Raw genomic sequence first — 17,561 nt, 5'->3', positions numbered from 1 at the left:
AGCATGAAGTAGAAATTTATTATTATTTTAAAATAAATAGCCATGTTCCCAGCACCGTTTACCGATGGACTCATCCCTTTTCTCACTGATTTACGATCACAACTTTATCATACACAAGTTCTTATGTTTATATTTGAGTGTATTTCTGGACTTTCTACTCAGCTTTCGTGATTTCTCTATTCCTATGCCAGGATCACACTAACGTAAATATCCTGTTTACAATATTTAAAAAATCTGTTAGGGCAAGTCACCCTTCATTACTCTTCTTTTTTAAAAACATTCTTGGCTATTAAAAATCACATCCTACCCTACTGAGATTTTTTGAGTAGAATTATGCTGAACTTACAGATTTCAGGGAGAATTGACATTTCACAATTTCGAATCTTGCCCTCCCGGAACATGGGAAGATCTTTAGTGTCCCTTGGGAAAGTTTTACCCTTTAAAAAAAAATACCGTCTGTACTTTTATTGCTACGTTTATTTCTGTGTAGTTGATATTTTTGTTGCTGTTCTAATTGGGAGTTTGTTTCCATTATCATTAAAAAACTGACACTCATTGAACACTTAACTACAGGCCAGATATCCCACTCTATGCTTTTCACTTGCTATGACATGGTTCTGTAATTGCTGATACACAGGAAAAGTTACTGACCTTTGTAGGTTAATTCTGTAATGGTCTCCCTGCAGAATTCTCTCACCAGTTTTAACAGTTTTCAGCTGATTCTCTACAGGCACATGTTATGACACAAGGCTCTGAGAACGCACAGAGGCCCTTCCCACCTCTACCCGCCACCTGTTTTCAGGTATCAGCTGATCCGTGTGCCCGTCTCCCTCGGCTGCCTTGTGACCGAAGGGACGGGTCACTGCTAACTGGTTCTCCCAAGCCCAGACCCTGTGGCCTCAGCCACGCCAGCGCCCCTAGCCAACCACCCTCCTTCCCAAGGGCCACTTTAACGGGCACCTGTGGAAGACAGTGGCTTTTTAACTGGCCGAAACTCCATCTCTACCTTGGTTTCAGGTCCCCTGCGGACACACAAGTTTGTCTTCTCTCTTGGTAGGATGTTACCACAGAGTCAGGTGTGTGTGTGTGTATACACTTAAGTGTGTGTATATAATATATATATATATTTTTAAATTACCGTAAAGTGACCACCCAGCATGACTACTGAGAGGCAGAATGATGATGGGGAGGTTAATGTCACTAGCGGACCCTGAGGCCAGGAGACCTTGGCTGGAATCCCAGCTCACTGACCTCTCTGTGCCTCAGTTTCTCCTATGTAAAATGGGCTAACAGCAGTATCTAGCTCATCTGGATGGAAGAAATGATTAAATGGCTAAGAATCAGGAAGAGCGCTGAGCACATAGCAAGCATTATATAAATGTCGTCTCCTTCATGTAGCCAGAATCGATCTACCTTTACTCATTGGTCTGGTCCAAACACTTCCTGGGATAATACTTATCTGACAGCCATTTCCTCATACAGCTGATCCCGGACAGCCCTACCTCCTGTGTCACACCATCTTTTGAAAACCAATCAGCACTCAGTCAATTAACAGACCTCCTTCTCACAAGTGGCACGAGCTGCTTGCAAGTGTTATGGTCGGTGATCCTAGCTCCCCCCCAATGGACGCACAGGTCCCTTTCTCCTATACCAGGAGTACCAATGGCTCCCTTATCTGGGGCCCAGGGAACTACACCCTCCTCAGATGACTCTAAAAGCATGCAGGCTGTGAGGTCAGACCTTTTCAACGTAACACTAGGCAACACAGCCACTGCCATACGTCTGGAAGGCAACAGAGGGCGTCCGCCATTCCCCCATGTTGGCTGAACTATTTCTGCTTGGAGACGAAGTGGGGAGGTACTAAGTGGCCCCCCAGCCTCAAAAGTCTCCCAGGAAGCAAGAGATCAGGAAGGTAAGCATGTTCCCCACGGCTGCCCAAGCCCCAGCGCCCTGTCCCCAGGGCTCCTGCTCTCCACCCAGTCCACCCCAAACCAGATTCCCTGCACCCTTGCACTCTGACCTCAAAAACTCAACTTTTAAAAAACTGTAGTAAGGGGCTTCCCTGGTGTCGCAGTGGTTGAAAGTCCGCCTGCCGATGCAGGGGACACGGGTTTGTGCCCCAGTCTGGGAAGATCCCACATGCCACGGAGCAGCTGGGCCCGTGAGCCATGGCCGCTGAGCCTGCGCGTCCGGAGCCTGTGCTCTGCGGCGGGAGAGGCCACAACAGTGAGACACCCGCGTACCGCAAAAAAAAAAAAAAAAAAATTGTAGTAAGGCACACATAAAATTTACGATTTTTAAATGTACAATTCAGTGGCATTAAGTATATTCGCAATGTTACCCATCACCACTCTCTAGTTTCAGAATTTTCTGTCACCCCAAAAGGAAAGCCTGTACCCATCAGACAGTCACTCCCCATCCCTCCCGCCTCCCGGTCCTGGGCAACCACTAATCTTGCCTCTGGATTTGCTTATTCTGGGCATTTCATATAAATGGAATCATACGCTGTGTGGCCTTCTGTGTCTGGCTTCTTTCAATTAGCATAATATTTTCAAGGTTCATCCAAGTTATAGCATGTGTCAGTACTTATTCCTTTTTATGGCTGCCTGATATTCCACTCTCTGGATATACCACATGGAGTTTATCCATCCTGCCACCATCCATTCTGTCCCAAAGGTAGACATTGGGCTGTTTCCACCTTTTGGCTATTGTGAAGTCAAGCCCTTTAATTGATTTCCAGTCTTTAACAGGGTCTTACAGTCTGTGAGGCCACCTTCTGCCTTGGGCAGCCCCACCTGTTCCCAATCAAGTTCTTCTCACAAGCCCTCCCTCTGGCTGTCTCCACCTGTCCTCACACAAACCCACATCCCTGGTGAGGAGCTACGAGACTTCAGCTCAGCTCAACCCTTCCATACACTGCAGTGTTTGTATTTTCCATGGCGTTCCATTGCTTTAAAAAATTTTTTTTATTTCTTTTTGGCTGCATTGAGTCTTCATTGCTGTGTGCGGGCTTTTCTCTAGTTGCAGCGAGCAGGGGCTACTCTTTGTTGTGGTGCACAGGCTTCTCACTGCAGTGACTTCTCTTGTTGCGGAGCACGGGCTCTAGGCACACGGGCTTCAGTAGCTGTGGCTCGCGGGCTCTAGAGCGCAGGCTCAGTAGTTGCGGTGCACGGACTTAGTTGCTCCGCGGCATGTGGGATCTTCCCCGGCAAGGCTCAAACCCGCGTCCCCTGCACTGGCAGGCCGCTGCTTAACCACTGCGCCACCAGGGAAGTCCCTCCATTGCTTTTTTTTTTTCTTTTTTTGCGGTATGCGGGCCTCTCACTGTTGTGGCCTCTCCCGTTGTGGAGCACAGGCTCCGGACACGCAGGCTCAGCGGCCATGGCTCACGGGCCCAGCCGCTCCACGGCGGCCATGGCTCACGGGCCCAGCCGCTCCACGGCATGTGCGATCCTCCCGGACCGGGGCACAAACCCGCGTCCCCTGCATCGGCAGGCGGACTCTCAACCACTGCGCCACCAGGGAAGCCCCCTCCATTGCTTTTTTACTGAGCACTTAGAATAAGCCCGCCACTGAACCAAAGGCTTTATCCAGAGCATCTCATTTAATCCCCACAACAACCGTACACAACAGGGTTATCATGACCCCAGTTCACAGGCGAGGAAACAAGATCAAGCAGAACTCCCAGTTCACTGCCCTTCCCCCCCCCCCGCCCGAACACTCGGCCAGTACTGCGTTCAACTCTTATCAGCTCGTTTCCTCTACTCACCCAAGCTACCCCCTACCCTGGAAAACCAAAGCCTAAAACGAGAACACTCCAAGCTTATCCAGCAGCAGGTCTATAAAAACCCAATAGTCTTCCATGCAACAAATGGAGGTGCTGCGAGGCCACCAGAGGTGACATCTCTCAGCCCACTCCCACCCCACACCTGGGGCGGGGCAGCTCCCGTAGGTTCAGCCGCCAGGCTCCCCCGAACGGCTGCCGGGGGGCCTCAGAAGCCACCCCCACCCCCCGCTGGACCACTGGAGCAGCTGGCAAAGGGCACCACTCGGGGCCCCAAAGGGGGTGAGTGCAACTGGGCCAGAGGGTGGCCCCCAGACCCAGGTAGGTGGGGGCAGAGGAGAGGAGCCGGTTGTTCGCTCTCGTACCTGCATCCTGGGTCCAGCTTCCACGCGGACGACAGCGGTACCCCTTCCAGCCCAGGAGGCCAGCGGACGTCAACGTCTTTCTGGCCCCGCCCAGAGGCGGCCCCTTCCTCCCTCACGCGTCTCCGGGGGAGGCTCACGTGCGCTCTCACGTGGGAGCCGTTTACACCAGGGAAAGCAGCAAATGCTATACATCAGGCCCCGCCCCAGCCAGGTGTTAACTGTTTACTGCGTGCCTCTGCTCATGAGGACCCGCAAGGCCCGTGGAAGAAGCTGGTCAGCAGAGGGGGGAGGGGTGCAAGCAGGCATTTACAAGGAAGGAGAAAGCTTATTAGCAGAAGTTCAATCCTCCCAGGAGAGGCAGGGCGGGGAGGGCCCTGGACTGTTGGTCCCACCCCGTCATCTTTCAAGGAAGCAGAAGAGAGAAGTCTTTGCTCTGTCCAAGGCCTCAGAGCCGGGGGAGAACCAACCCCAGATCTCCCGGCTCCAAGACGGTACTGCTGCTATACCAAGGGGTCCCCACGAACCAAACAATATGCCCCCCACAAACCAAACTCCGACAGCTACCTCGGAGTTGGTGCAGGGCAAGGGAAGGCAGGCGGTGGAGGCCTCTACAACCACAAGTAGATAGGTTTAGAGTCGGTTTGCCCCATCTCCCTCCTGGCCCCAGGGTTCCTCGCCTCCCTGCCCCGAGACGGGGTACCAGCCAGCTTAGCGAGCAGGTGGACAGCATTCCCGGAGTGAGCTGGCCCTTCAAGGGGATGGGTTCAGGGTGAGGTTATGTCCGTCAGCTTTCAGGACAAATTCTTGCCTTATTAATTCTCCTCTGTTCCGCAGGCAAAAGTAAACAAGCTTTTCTCAGGCAGCCCAGCACGGAGGCCTTCCCTATTCAAACACTGCAAGAATCGACAGGCTTGGAAGTACTGAGCTCCCAGGCCCCGCTTCCCAGGGGGCCCCCTGGCCTCCTGCCCACAACGTCCCTCCTGCTGAGATGAGGAGAGCAGGGCCTCTTTGTGGTGGCAGACCCCAGAGTCCCAGCGCCTGTAGTCTAGACCTGGCCCGAGTTCTCCAGAAAAAGCAGCACAGATCCTGACCATTCGGAGACCCAGAGAAGGTCACAAAGGGTCCGGCCAAGGACCCAGCATCCCAGCAAGCATCACACCTGCTCACTTAGCCCCTCTGTGGAGAAAGCACTTTGTTAAAGGGTGTTCATTTACTGTTTGCATCCATTTAAACCATGTTTTTAAACGTCCAGAAAGAAGAAAGGAAATAAACAGTGATCAAATCAAAAGGAGTCCGAAAAGTTAACTGGGAGTTGATAAACACTTTTCAAAGAAAAATGCTACACGTGTTTGTTAGTTGCCCAGGAATCTTTTGTCTGGTTGAGCGGAGGTCGTTGCATGTTTTATACCAGCTTCTTGTGTACAGAAATCTCATGAGTTGTTTTTTGCTTCTCCTCTACTGTTGTTTCCATTTGCCCATTTCTAAGGTGGAATGAAAAAGCCAAAACCACTGCAAGAAACATAAAGACAAGGTTGCAAGGACCAGAAAGATGGGAGGTGAGAGAGAGAGAGAGAGAGAGAGAGGGTGAAGATATGCCTTGTCCTTGCATGAGCTGTGTTCTCAGCCCCGGTGAGTTCTGATGGGACTCATGTCACAGCAAGGAAGCACGAATCGTGACTACATTAACTGGAAGTGTCTTCTCGCTTCAAAACTGCTCTACCCGAGAGCTGAACTGGGCTGTTCCTTTTATTGTGTTTTTACCAAAGAGCTTCCTCATCCTGCCTCCCAGGCACCCGTCATGCTGCTTCCTTCATCCCCTTCCCAGCACTATTTCTCCTGTAAGTGTCCCCCGGGGCTCAACCAAAGGTGACAGAAGACTCTGCCCAACAACCCAAGACCAAAATATCTTTGGTTTTCCCCAGTGTAGCCTCCAGCACTCCCTGAAATTTTCTGTCCTTTCCTCTTTGAGGGCTGTTTGGTGATGGTGCACATCCAAGTTCTGAATCCGTTTTCTCTCAAGTTCCCAGCGCATGGCCAATATTCAAAAAAAATCCAGTCTATTCTAATGTATTCAGGTGGGGACTTCCCTGGCGGTCCAGTGGCTTAAGACTCTGCACTTCCACTGCAGGGGGCACAGGTTCGATCCCTGTTCAGGGAACTAAGATCCTGCAGGCTGTGCCACGTAGCCAAAAATAAAAATTTAAAAACTAAAGTATTCAGGTGACCACATGGGTGCACAGACCTCCCCAACAGGTGGATCTGGGGAGGAGCAAAGGGGTTCCCAGAGCGGACACTGATGTCCCTGCAGGGCCCCACTGTCACCATTCCTGCCCCCCATTCCCACTCCAAGTACCAGTACACAAAAGCCCCATATGACCGCAGGCCCAGGGCGCTGGGTACAGCATGGCCTGCTCTCCTGGTGCCCCCTCCAGCCAGGCTCCGAGCCCTCTCTGTACCCAGAGCCAGGATTGGGTGACCCTTCTTGTACCAAGGACTGGTGACGTCCACGGACGTCACAGTGACATTTTTACTTTCTCACAGTAATGTTTTTAAATGCAGAAATAAAATCCATAGGACTACAAAGGAAACTAATCAATACTGAAATACACTTAACCCAAATCTTTCCAAAACCCCAGATTTAGGGTACAGTTACGTAATGTATGTGTTTCTTTATTAATGATTATAAGTCAGGACCTAGCAGCAGGTCTGGTAACTTCCATCACTCTGAAGCAATTTAGTGAGCGTAATACTATTCCATGATAGCTGCACCAACTCTAACGTGATGTGAAAACGGCTGGGATTTCTGCTGGTGGCCAAATCACTGATGTTGCTGGCCTGGCTATGGTTTGTGGCCCATCTTTGCAATAAAGGAAACTCTTTTTTTTTTTTTTTTAGGTCGCACCACACAGCAGGCAGGGTCTTAGTTCCTCGACCAGGGATCGAACCCGCACCCCCTGCAGTGGAAGTGTGGACTCCTAACCACTGGACCACCAGGAAAGTCTTCTTTTTTTTTTTTTTTTCCAGGAAACTCTTGATTTCAGTTAGAAGGAAGGGACCGTGAGGGGGTGAGTCTCTTCCTGTCCCGATTCATGCCCTCCCCCAATTCTGTTTGTGGACCCCCGTGCTCTAGAATGCCTTTTTCATCCCCACCACCCGTCTCCTTCCTTCTCTGCAACCCCGAAAGGAGTCACCCCCAGCTCAGGTGGCCCTGGACTGGAAGGCAGCTTCTTAGCCTCGCTGGCTGAGCAAGAGGAATGTGGCTTTGAGGGTCCCAGGCTTGGGAGACAGGCTAGCCTTAGGCACCATTCTTGGAAGGGACATCGCAGAAAACTGCCCTGTAGCTCCACCATCCTCAGTCCAGCCCAGGGGCACCACCCACACCAACCAGCACCCCGATGCTGGTTCAGAGGACTCTGGCCCCTCTAACCCCCTTCCCCAGGCCCCACCCCACCCCACGGCGAAAGCAGGAAGGCAGCAAAGGGGGAAGCCTACCTTCGGGCTCCTCCACGCTGCTGGCTGCAGTGGTCGGCGGTGCCACGGGGATCTCTTTGTGGGGTTCAGGATGGGAGGAAGGGGAAACAATAAGAACATGTTAGAGAAGAACGAGCACGGTGCAGACTCCTCCCAACCTTCCTGGGCCCTCCCTCCCAGCCCCACTCCTCGCCCCAGCAGAGGATGGTCAGGGAGGAAGGGAAAGCCGGCGTGAGGGCCCGGGCACCCTACCTGTTCTCTTCTGGAAGCCATCCCTCCACCTGGCAGGGACAGGAGCGAGGGGAAGGCAGGACCCTGACCCCTCTGCTGTCTGCGTGTTGTTGACTCACCTCGGCCCCTGGGGCAGAGAGAGGGGTCCCCAGGGCCCCCTGCTCATCACGATGGGGCTGCGTGGCCCGGTCTGACCTTGACTCATTGGTGGGGAAGGGGGTCCATGGCAGGGGTAGCATGTGAGGGGCTGGGAGGTGTCTTCCATGTGCAGAGAGGGGCCTGCACCCCTGGCCCAAGTTCCCCCGGGCTCACATCTCGCATCTCACAAGCTAAGGCATTTTCTCGGTGGGCAGAAAAGACTGACAGTACAGAAGACCGTAGGGCCTGACAGAAGCATGTGCTTTTTCGTGACCATTCCTCTCCTACCTAGAAGGGCAACTAGCTCCTCTACAAGCTCCCGCCCGGTGCTCAGAAAAGGTGAGGAACTTCAGCCAGACTCCGGGAAGACCCAGGCTTCACGTCTCTGGCTTCCTTTCTAGACAAGGCCAAACCACGAGCCGAAAGTCCCTGAGGGACAGGGGCTCACCTCCCCTGCTGAGTGACCATGTGAACAGGCGGTCACAGAGGCCTCCACGAATCCCACTCATTCTGGCCACCATCTGACTATTAGGGGTAAGACCTCCCTCGGACCCCCAGACTCTAGATCAGCTGCGATCTGAGGCTTGGGGGGGTCGAGATGGAACACCCGGGCCTGGGGGCAAACGTGAGGGTCACCCACAGAAGCCAGCCTCTGCACCTTCAGAAGGAACAGGCAGAAGACCCAGCCCTCAATTCGGAGTCAAATCTTGCTCTCGGGTGATTTTATCAGCGACAAGCCACAGGTGCCCCGTCACAGCAGCTCATTAAGAAGCCGGGCCTCCTAGCAGGCCCTCTCTGAGCCTTCCTGAGCTACCTGGCCCAGCAGGAACATTCCAGAGAGAAATCCAGACAGCCCAGCCTAATCTTACAAGTCCAGGAATGGGGCTGGGGCCAGTGGCCATGGAGGCACCCTGGCTGCCCAAGCCCAGCTCCTTCGGCCTGGCTCTGGGACGTGAGCAGAGGGCCCCGGGGCTCCCAGAGCTGTTGCGAACCAGACACAAGTGTCCGAGGCACTGTCTGGGCACCTGTAGCCTGATGCCGGCAGATGGAGACCCGGGTCCTCAGGTCCTTGGTGGGAACGCTCTCCCCAGCGTCAGCCCGCCCTTTGCGAGAGGAAGGGAGACGGTACAGAGCATGTTGGAAAGGGACAGTTCCAGTCTCCCAAGGTTTCTGTTCCTAATTTTGAAACATCAGCTCCATGTCAAGGCCTTTCCCCCTGCGGATTTGAAATGTTGGTTTCAGCCATTTCTGGGAAACCCAACAGCTCCTGACTCTCTTTAAAAGGGAGACCTCACTTGCTCCCTTCATGTTTTCGTAAGCCCAGATGGTGGTGCTAATTTCCTCCCAGCTTTCTAAAAATGTTCACCGTGCAGCTTTTTGGATGGACGGAAAAGAAAGACACTTGCAAGCTGTGAGACCCTGACAATTAAATGTCGTGAAAACTCATTTCAACCTTCTCTGCCCTGGATGAATACAAGCTCAATTTCCCGTGGCTTGAATTTACGTTATCCGCTGTTACTGGACCCCTGCCAACAAGGAAACATCTCCTGATGTAGAAACTGGTCAGAAAAGCTGCTGGAACCCACACGGCTCGTCGTGTCCTGGACGTGAGGCCGCACCCGAGTCGGGCAGCTGAGGTGCTGGGGGTTTAAGGCTCCTGCCCGGTGTGAGAACATTCCCTGCAAGATCTAGGGGGTCACTCCAAGGACCCCAAGCAGGTGCCGGGCTGAGGGGTCCCCACCCTCCTGCTTCTGCCTCGGGTTGTCTGTTCCAAGCCCCTTGTACTGACCTGTGAAGCCAGTGCCCACCCAGAGCTACAGGACGCTGGAAAACCACAAGCAGGGGTCGGCCAACTTCTCCTGCCAAGGGCCAGCTCGCAAAGATTTCAGGCCCTGCAGGTCGTAGGGTCTCTGTTGCAACTACTCAATTCTGCCGTTAGAACCCCCAAAGCAGCCACAGGTAGCACGGGCATGGCTGGTCCCATAAAACTTTATTTATGGACACCGAACTTTTCCTTTCATATCATTTTCGCATGTCATAAACTAGTCATCTTTTCATTTCTGTTTCAATCATTTTAAAAAGGTTAACAAGAAACCCAAAACCCCATCGAGCCACATAAAAACAGGCAGTGGGCCAAATCCCCGAGCAGAGTGTGCTAACCCCTGCTCCAGAAAAAAAGCCTTATCCTCGGTGTCTGCCTAGTAGGCTAGGATTCACGCGTTCCTCCCCCTCCTTTCTGGGTGCGGGTCAGCCCTGCACACGGAATCAACGAGGCTGAGGCCGGGGGCCAGCACCCAACCAGGCCTGACTTCCATCCAGGGCTAACCCAGCTCATGACACCTGCGCAATCCTACCCGTTGTAAGATGTTAAAACTCTTCCGAGCCAAGGCCCCTGAGCGACCCCCACATCTTGCTCACGCCCCGCCTCAAGTTCCAGCAACTAAGGGGCCGACAGCTGGCCTGCCAGGGCCTCTAGGACCCTCATGGAGGGCTGCCACCCTTCCGAAGGGCTCATGGGAGCTGTGCCGCCTTCTCTCAGAGGCCTTGTGGAGTCCGTCCTTTCAGTTCTGAATCTGCCAGGGGCTGGGGATCCTGGAATTCCCGCAGCAGCAGTGGCAGCCCCTGACCCAGGCCCCCCAACCCAGGCCCAGGCCCAGGCCCAGGCCCAGGCCCAGGGTCAAGGTGGAACATGGGAACAGGACCTGGGCTGAGGAGAGGGGCTTGCTCCCCCCCCCTCACCCCACACCCTGGGACCAGGAGACTGTCTTTTCAGAACAGAGAGCCACAAATGGGCTGGCTCTGTGGAGACCCCCGCAGCCTTGGGGGTCTCACACGGGCTCCCCGAGCGCAGAGGGCCACCTCAGGGAGCACTACCCCCACTGGATGCGGGTGACCCGTGTCCGGGAAGGGCCCCCCAGCCCCGAGCCCGCACCCGACCCCAGCCTGCAGGAGGAGGGCGTCCTGGCATACTTATGCAGGGGGCGATGGGGGAGCGGCTCTGTTGGTAGCCCTTGGCACAGCGGTTGCAGGTGATGCCGGTCACACCATCCTTGCAGGGGCACTGGCCCGTGGTCTGGTTGCAGGTTTTGCCAGCGGCGCCCACAGGGTGGCAATCGCAGGCTGTGGAGAACACACGACAGGGGGGTCAGAGGCGGGGGTGGGGGTGGGGAGTGGACAGAGCACACCCTCCCCCCAGGGTCCTCCCCACCCAGTGGCGCCCCGGACCCCATCCCAGGGGAAGAGCAGGGCTGGGGTAGCCAAGCCGGCACACATTCCAGAAGCTCCGATGCCTGACCACCTGCCTACCTGGAAACAGGGGAATGAGAATCAGAAGGGGCCAACTTGAAAGGACCATCTGGGGGGCAAGGGTGAAGTGGGGGAGCCCTTCCGAAGCCCCGGGAGGAAGATGTACACAGCCCACGGGCTGAGCGTGAGTGCAGGAGTCAGAACTGGGGGTACGCCTGCCCCTCACAGGCTGCTTTGTGCCCCGTCACTCCTCTGCCCCAGCCAGCTCCTGACCCTCTGGGTGGGAGGGACAGAGTGTGGGACGTGATGGAGGCCCGGGGTTTGCCAGGTCAGGGGAGTCACCGAGGGGGTGTGACCTCCCCCGCAGGCTGCGGCCTCCACTCTGCTCTGTCCATCCACCCTGACTGGCAGCCAGGCGGAGTCTGAGACACAGGCTTCTGGACCACAAAGCCCGTCAACTGTAGCGCTAGGAAGAGTCACAGCGATCATGGAAAGACCCCGATTTAATGCGAAGACTCGAAGGTGAAGGAACCCCCAGGACCTTGCAGCAAAGGAATGGCCAAGCTGGGAGGTGCCGCGAGGCCCTGATTCTTAGGCCAGCCGCTGCTGTACCCCACACTCCTCCTCCTAATTTGGACCGGGCTGAAGAGCTGGGATTGCCCACCCTATCACACCGCGCCCTGAGGCTCCCTCCCTGTGTTCCAAGGACCCAATCCCAGTGACGAAATGGCCAGAGGAGTTTGAGGGAACATCCCCCCCATTACGGACTGAATGACTGGGTCCCCACTGCAGATTCATATGCTGAAGCCCTAACTCTCAATGTGATGGCATTAGGAGGGGGGCCCTTCCCTTGGGAGGTAATTAGGTTTATTTATTCATTTTATTTAAAAAAGTATTTATTTATTTTTGGTCGCTTTGGGTCTTCATCGCTGCGTGCGGGCCTTCTCTAGTTGCATTGAGCAGGGGCTACTCTTCGTGCACGGGCTTCTCACTGCAGTGGTGGTTTCTCTTGTTGCGGAGCACGGGCTCTAGGTATGCGGGCTTCAGTAGTTGTGGCATGCGGGCTCAGTGGCTCGCGGGGTCTAGAGTGCAGGCTCAGCAGCTGTGGCGCACGGGCTTAGTTGCTCCGCGGCATGTGGGATCTTCCTGGACCAGGGCTTGAACCCGTGTCCCCTGCATCGGCAGGCAGATTCTTAACCACTGCGCCACCAGGGAAGTCCCCGGTAATTAGGTTTAGATGAGGTCATGATGGGATTAGCACCCTTACGAGAAGAGAAAGGAGAAAAGATATCTCTCTACACAGCAAGAAGGCAGTGGTCTGCAAACCAGGAAGCAACTGTCGTCAGACACTAAATCCGCAGGCACATCGACCTTGGACTCTCCGCCTCCAAAACTGTGAGAAATACCTCTTGTCGAGTCACCGGTCTGTGGTGTCTTGCTATGTCAGCTAGTGGAGTAAGACTGCCACCAACTCCACAATGCTCGGGCAAGAACTGTGGGACCTGCAGACACAGGTCACCTGCCGCCCTGGACCTAGGCGGTGGACTCAGCGCGGGCAGGATGAAGGAGGCCAAAGTTCTCCCCGGATCCCTGGGGCCCCCCTTGCCCTCCCCACTCCCTCTCCCCAGGGAAGCCTGGGGAGGGTGGAGAGTCGTCTGCAGGAGGGCATCCTGCAGCAACTTCACTTGGTGCCAGAGTTGCTCTGTTTCTGTTCCCAATGGGAAAAAAATATGCTAGGGAAGAAGTGAGAGCAGAGCTCCCCAAAGAGCTAAACTAGCACCTCCCCAGCTGCACTGCTCAGCGTGAGGGCAGGAGGCCGTGGGTGAAGATGTGGCCTCTCCCAGCCGGCCTCGGGCCCAGGAGGGGCTGAGGAGGAGTTAGTGAGAGAAAGGAGGAGTGGGGAGGGGGCAGAAGGGAGAGGAATGTGAGGAATTGTTTGTCAAAGTTGTGTCTGGACACGTGAGAGCTTCTGGAAACTCTGGGGGGGGGGTCCTGGCCGCGGGGTGCTCCGTGTCAGGTGAGAGGACGGCAGGGACCACAGGCCTGGGGGAGGACGTGGAACTGTCCCAATCCTGCCCTTGTAGACAGCAGCAAATCCTTCTGTTAGAAACGTGCCTAAAATCTACGCTAAATTCAAGTTCATTTCCTATTGGTTTTTTCTTCTTCTTCTTCCCTTTTTTCACTCAGTCCTGATGCATGTTGTGAATGATAATGTGAGGAGCGGATGGTGGGAGACGACCTCTGACCTTCGATCCATCCCTGTGATGGGAAGGGTGACGGGGCACGGACAGCGTCTCTGAGCTGGCCTGGCGACAGCAGAGGGCCACAGCACAGGACCCTGGCGTCCCAAGCCCCTGCCGCGGCTGTGGGCACCAGGCAGATGTGGAGTCCCGAGGCTCCTGCCAGCTGACCTCGCTTGGCCGGGCTCGCAAGCCTGTTGGTAATCCTAAAACCCGGGCCAAAACGTCCTCCCCTCCGTGCTGACAGAGCACAGCTGCGTGCCAGTAACTTCTGGGCCTTGGACTTGGCTGGGAGGAGATCACCAAAGGTTCCTTGGTCCCTGGAGGGTCAGAGCCAAGTCACCCGCAGGCCCAGGTCGTCTTTACTGAGGCAGGAGCCAGCCCGGAGCAGAATCTGGGGGGAGCAGCGTGCATCGCCCTCACCCGAGGCCCTTCGAAGCTGGTGACCCCTTAACCCCCCAGGCTGGTGGGCTGCCGGGCACCAGCTGAGGTCAGCAGGGCTGGGGGCCACCCGGGTGATGGCAAGGCAGGGCGTCTGCTTCATGGAGCAGGCGCATCCTTAGGGCCATCCTCTGGGCATTGCGCTGTGTGGTTTCCACATCTTTCTCCCAGGATTCCGCAAAGACGCTGACCGACTGGCCCTTGGTCTCACAGAGGCAGCAGGCTGACTGTGCTTCCTCGAAAACCACTGTTCCAGGAAGAGAAGCCGGCAGGGTCCCACAGGGTGGGGGGCCTCAGGAGGCTACTCAGGTCACCTCCAGGGCGGTGGGACCATCCCTAGGGGTGGAGCGCTCCTGCAGCACTGGCCTGCCACCCGGACACCTGGGAACACCTGAGCACATCCACTCTCCCTTATGTAATGCTTCTGGTCCTCACACCAGCCTGTGAAATCAGCAAGACCCTACAGAGGCGGCCACGGACCGGGAGACAGAAAGCGCCTGACCTCTGAGCACGTCACCGAGGGCCCTCACCCTCTAGGCTGCCCCTCTGCGCTTCTTGTTCTGCAAGGAGAAATACACAACACACGTCCCTGTTAAAACCCAGGCCAGGTGACATCCCTTACGGGCAGCCGAATGCAGTCCCAACACAGAGACTTGCATTGCGCTCACTCTCAATTCCAAGCTAAACGGCCCCAAAGTAAAGACTTTTCCCAAAAGCCCATGAATAAGGAAAGCCTAACTTATACCCTCTGTGCAAAGAAGGGTGAGCTTCAAGGTGTGAGGAGAACTGATGGATGACAACAGCCCACAGAGGATCCTCTACAGCCTTGGACCAGGGAATCCAGCTAGCGGTGTCACAGGAAGGGGGCCTGAGCTGCCCACATAGGAGGCCCCAGCCCTGGTCCTTAGGGAGAGAAAGGCAAAGGGATCCTGCCATATCCCTACAACCCCCAAACACACCCAGACACACAAACACACGTAGATTCCCACAGGCTCTCACGCACACACGCACGCACACACAGCGCCACAGTGGGCAGGGGAGCGGACGGGGACAAGCTGAGCTGGGAGGATGCAGATGTGAGGCAAGTGGAAGGCTCTTCCTTGGCAGGGGTCTGGTTAAGGGGACAAAGTGAGAGCCTCTCTGATTCTTCCGAGAACGAGGTCTGGGTCCGAATGTCTTTTGCCACAAGAAGCCCATTTGGTGACTCCCGTTTCCTGGGAAGTCAGCAACTACTTTACGGAGGAGGTCAGGCCCTTCCCCGGCAGGTCACCCGTGTGCACGCAGCAGGCAGCACCTGGTCCTGGGAAACAATCTACTGGAGGGTTTTTCCATGAAGAGGAAGGTGAGACCCAGCGGAAGCCCAGGCCCCTGAGAAGGTGGCCGGATTAGGTTTCTCACGAACACGTGGGCTGGAGGGCCTCCTGGCGCAGAGGAGACAGACTGTCCTTGCTCTGGGTCATCGGCCAGAAACGGACAGCTCAGGACACACAGATGGTTTCAGATGAGTGTCAAGAGACCCGGGTCTGACCCTGCCCTGCCAGTAATGCTGTGTGACCCTGAGCTAGTGCCTCACTCTTTCTGAGCCTCGGGTGACTCATCTCTAAGGCAGGAGGTCTATAACTTGCACTAAAGTTGCTTCCAGCTCAACAGGCTAAGATCCAGGGCAGTGGCCTGTCCCCTGGGCCCGTCACCCCGACTGCCACAGTCCATTGCAGTGTCCTGGCCCAGGAGTCTAGGAAAGTGCTCTTGCTGCCGGGCACACACCAGGCCCTGCCTCCACACCCATGGGCCACCCCACCCAACACCACGACCTGCTGCACTGGGCCAGAATCTCCTCTCTGAGATGCGGGTCGTCAGCTACGAGAAGTGTACCAGGGTTGCCGAGAGCCCCTGCAAAGCTGACCTGGAAGGCAGGCCGGTGGAGCAGTTCTCAGGACCCCCGTGATGGCCAGGGTCCCTCTCAGCTCTGATCCCTGGTTGCTGGTCCCGAGCAGCTGCCTTTCCTGCTCTCTCTGACACTCTGTCCTGGATCCCTGAAGGCCCACAGCTCCCATAAGGAGGAGAGGCATGCCTGGGGCTGGCCCCTCTCCACTGCAGCTCAAGCCCTGGCTCTGGAAACCCATCCTGGCTTCCTATCAGGACATCTACCTGCTTCTCCTGAGGACCCAGCTCCAGGGGCCCTCAAATGGCAGTGATCCCAGGACACATGCGTGTGGAGGAGAGGGGAGTGGGCCTGGCACCCAGACCCTCTGGAGCAGCTCCAGACAGGAGGGGGAGAGAAAACCACCACAGCACCGAACCTCACCTCAGATGTCTTCACGGCCACCGCCCAGGCCTCCAGCCAGTTGTGAACTCGTGTTATGAGCTGAATGACGTCCCCCCCAGAATTCAGATGCTGGAGTCCTAACCCCAGTCCCTCGGGATGTGACTGTACTCGCAGACAGGCTCTTTAAAGGGGGGATTAAGGTAACATTCAGTCACTGGAGTGGGCCTCAATCCAGCATGACTGGTGTCCGCGTAAGAAGAGGAGATGAGAACACAGACACACCCAGAGGGAAGGCCACACGAGGACACAGGGAGAAGACGGCCGTCTTCAAGCCAAGGCGAGGCCTCAGGAGGAAACAGCCCTGCGGCCACCTTGATCTTGTGCTTCCAGCCTCCAGAGCAGTGAGAAATCAATGTCTGCTGTTTGAGCTCCAGGCCTGTGGGACATTGCTCTGGGCCCCTGAGCACGCTCACAGCTTGTGTGCGGCCTCAGGAAAGCGTCTTCTTCCCGAGGGGCTCTGCCCAGGCGCGTCCCGGGCCTCAGGAGAAGGCAGACTGTCCTGCCACTCGGCCAACCAGCCTGGGGGCCCTCTCACGCCTCGGCTCCCCTGTGGAAGTCGCTGCCTCTGCCGGGGGATGGAAGCTTTCTCCAGGTAGGCCGCGTCTCTGAGGGCCCCTGACACCCCAGCAGGCCGGCGGAGCAGACATCAGGACCTCCGTGACGGCTAGGGTCCCTCCCAGCTCAGATCCCACAACAGTTCCTCACTGACCCATCCACCTGAGGGCCATCTGCGAAAGGGCGGCCCACGCGGGCCTCAGGCGGGGAGCGTGCTGGGTGCCCGGGCTGAGCGGGAGGCTGGCACAGGGTCAGAGGAGCGAGGCTGCACGGTGAGCTTCTCCAGGGGCCCTGCCCATGGGCGGCCTCGTCCTCGCCCGCCCCGTGCATGCGGGGAGCCTGCCATTCCCTCCTTTAAGAAGAAAGTGTCGAACGCCAGGTGCTGCATGCAGCCCTTCCCAGCCAGGGTCTGACGGAAACGCCCCTTCCAGTGCCCACAAGGCCTCGGGGCTGCAGAGGAGCGCGTCAGGGAGAGAAACCGCCCGGCCCTGAATTGGGGACACTGCCGTCAGTGAGCATCGTTAGAGACGGTCAGGGGGTCCCTGGGACTCCAAGGTCTGCAGCCTATAGGCCCGAGGTCCTCCTCTGCCCGTGGCACTGGGTTAGGGTGAAACACCCTTCTCTGCTTGGAGTGACACTTGTCTGTGTACCTGGACACCATCCACAAAGAAAGCGGGGGCGGGCGGGGCCCTGTTACGTGGACCAGGCTGAGCTCCTGCTGCTGTGGGGGGAGGCGGGGTTGGGGGGGAGAGGTGGGGGGAGGG

At 56.2% G+C, this 17,561-nt stretch overlaps 1 protein-coding gene across 2 annotated transcripts in view; it reads right to left on the bottom strand.

The window, feature by feature from the left end:
* NTN1 (netrin 1) overlaps positions 1–17,561 on the bottom strand; it is a 200,145-nt gene that overhangs the window by 37,877 nt on the left and 144,707 nt on the right. For both annotated transcript variants that reach the window (XM_060290120.1, XM_030861423.3), the window contains exons 4-5: positions 10,960–11,109; positions 7,642–7,695 (exon numbers count right to left, since the gene is read on the bottom strand). In XM_060290120.1, coding sequence (XP_060146103.1) covers positions 7,642–7,695; positions 10,960–11,109 — 204 coding nt within the window. The remainder of the gene's footprint in view (positions 1–7,641; positions 7,696–10,959; positions 11,110–17,561) is intronic.

This window comes from Globicephala melas, chromosome 20, assembly GCF_963455315.2.
Source record: "Globicephala melas chromosome 20, mGloMel1.2, whole genome shotgun sequence".
NCBI lineage: Eukaryota > Metazoa > Chordata > Mammalia > Artiodactyla > Delphinidae > Globicephala > Globicephala melas.
Note: the sequence above shows the minus strand (reverse complement) of the source record. Positions and strands in the feature narration are given on the sequence as shown.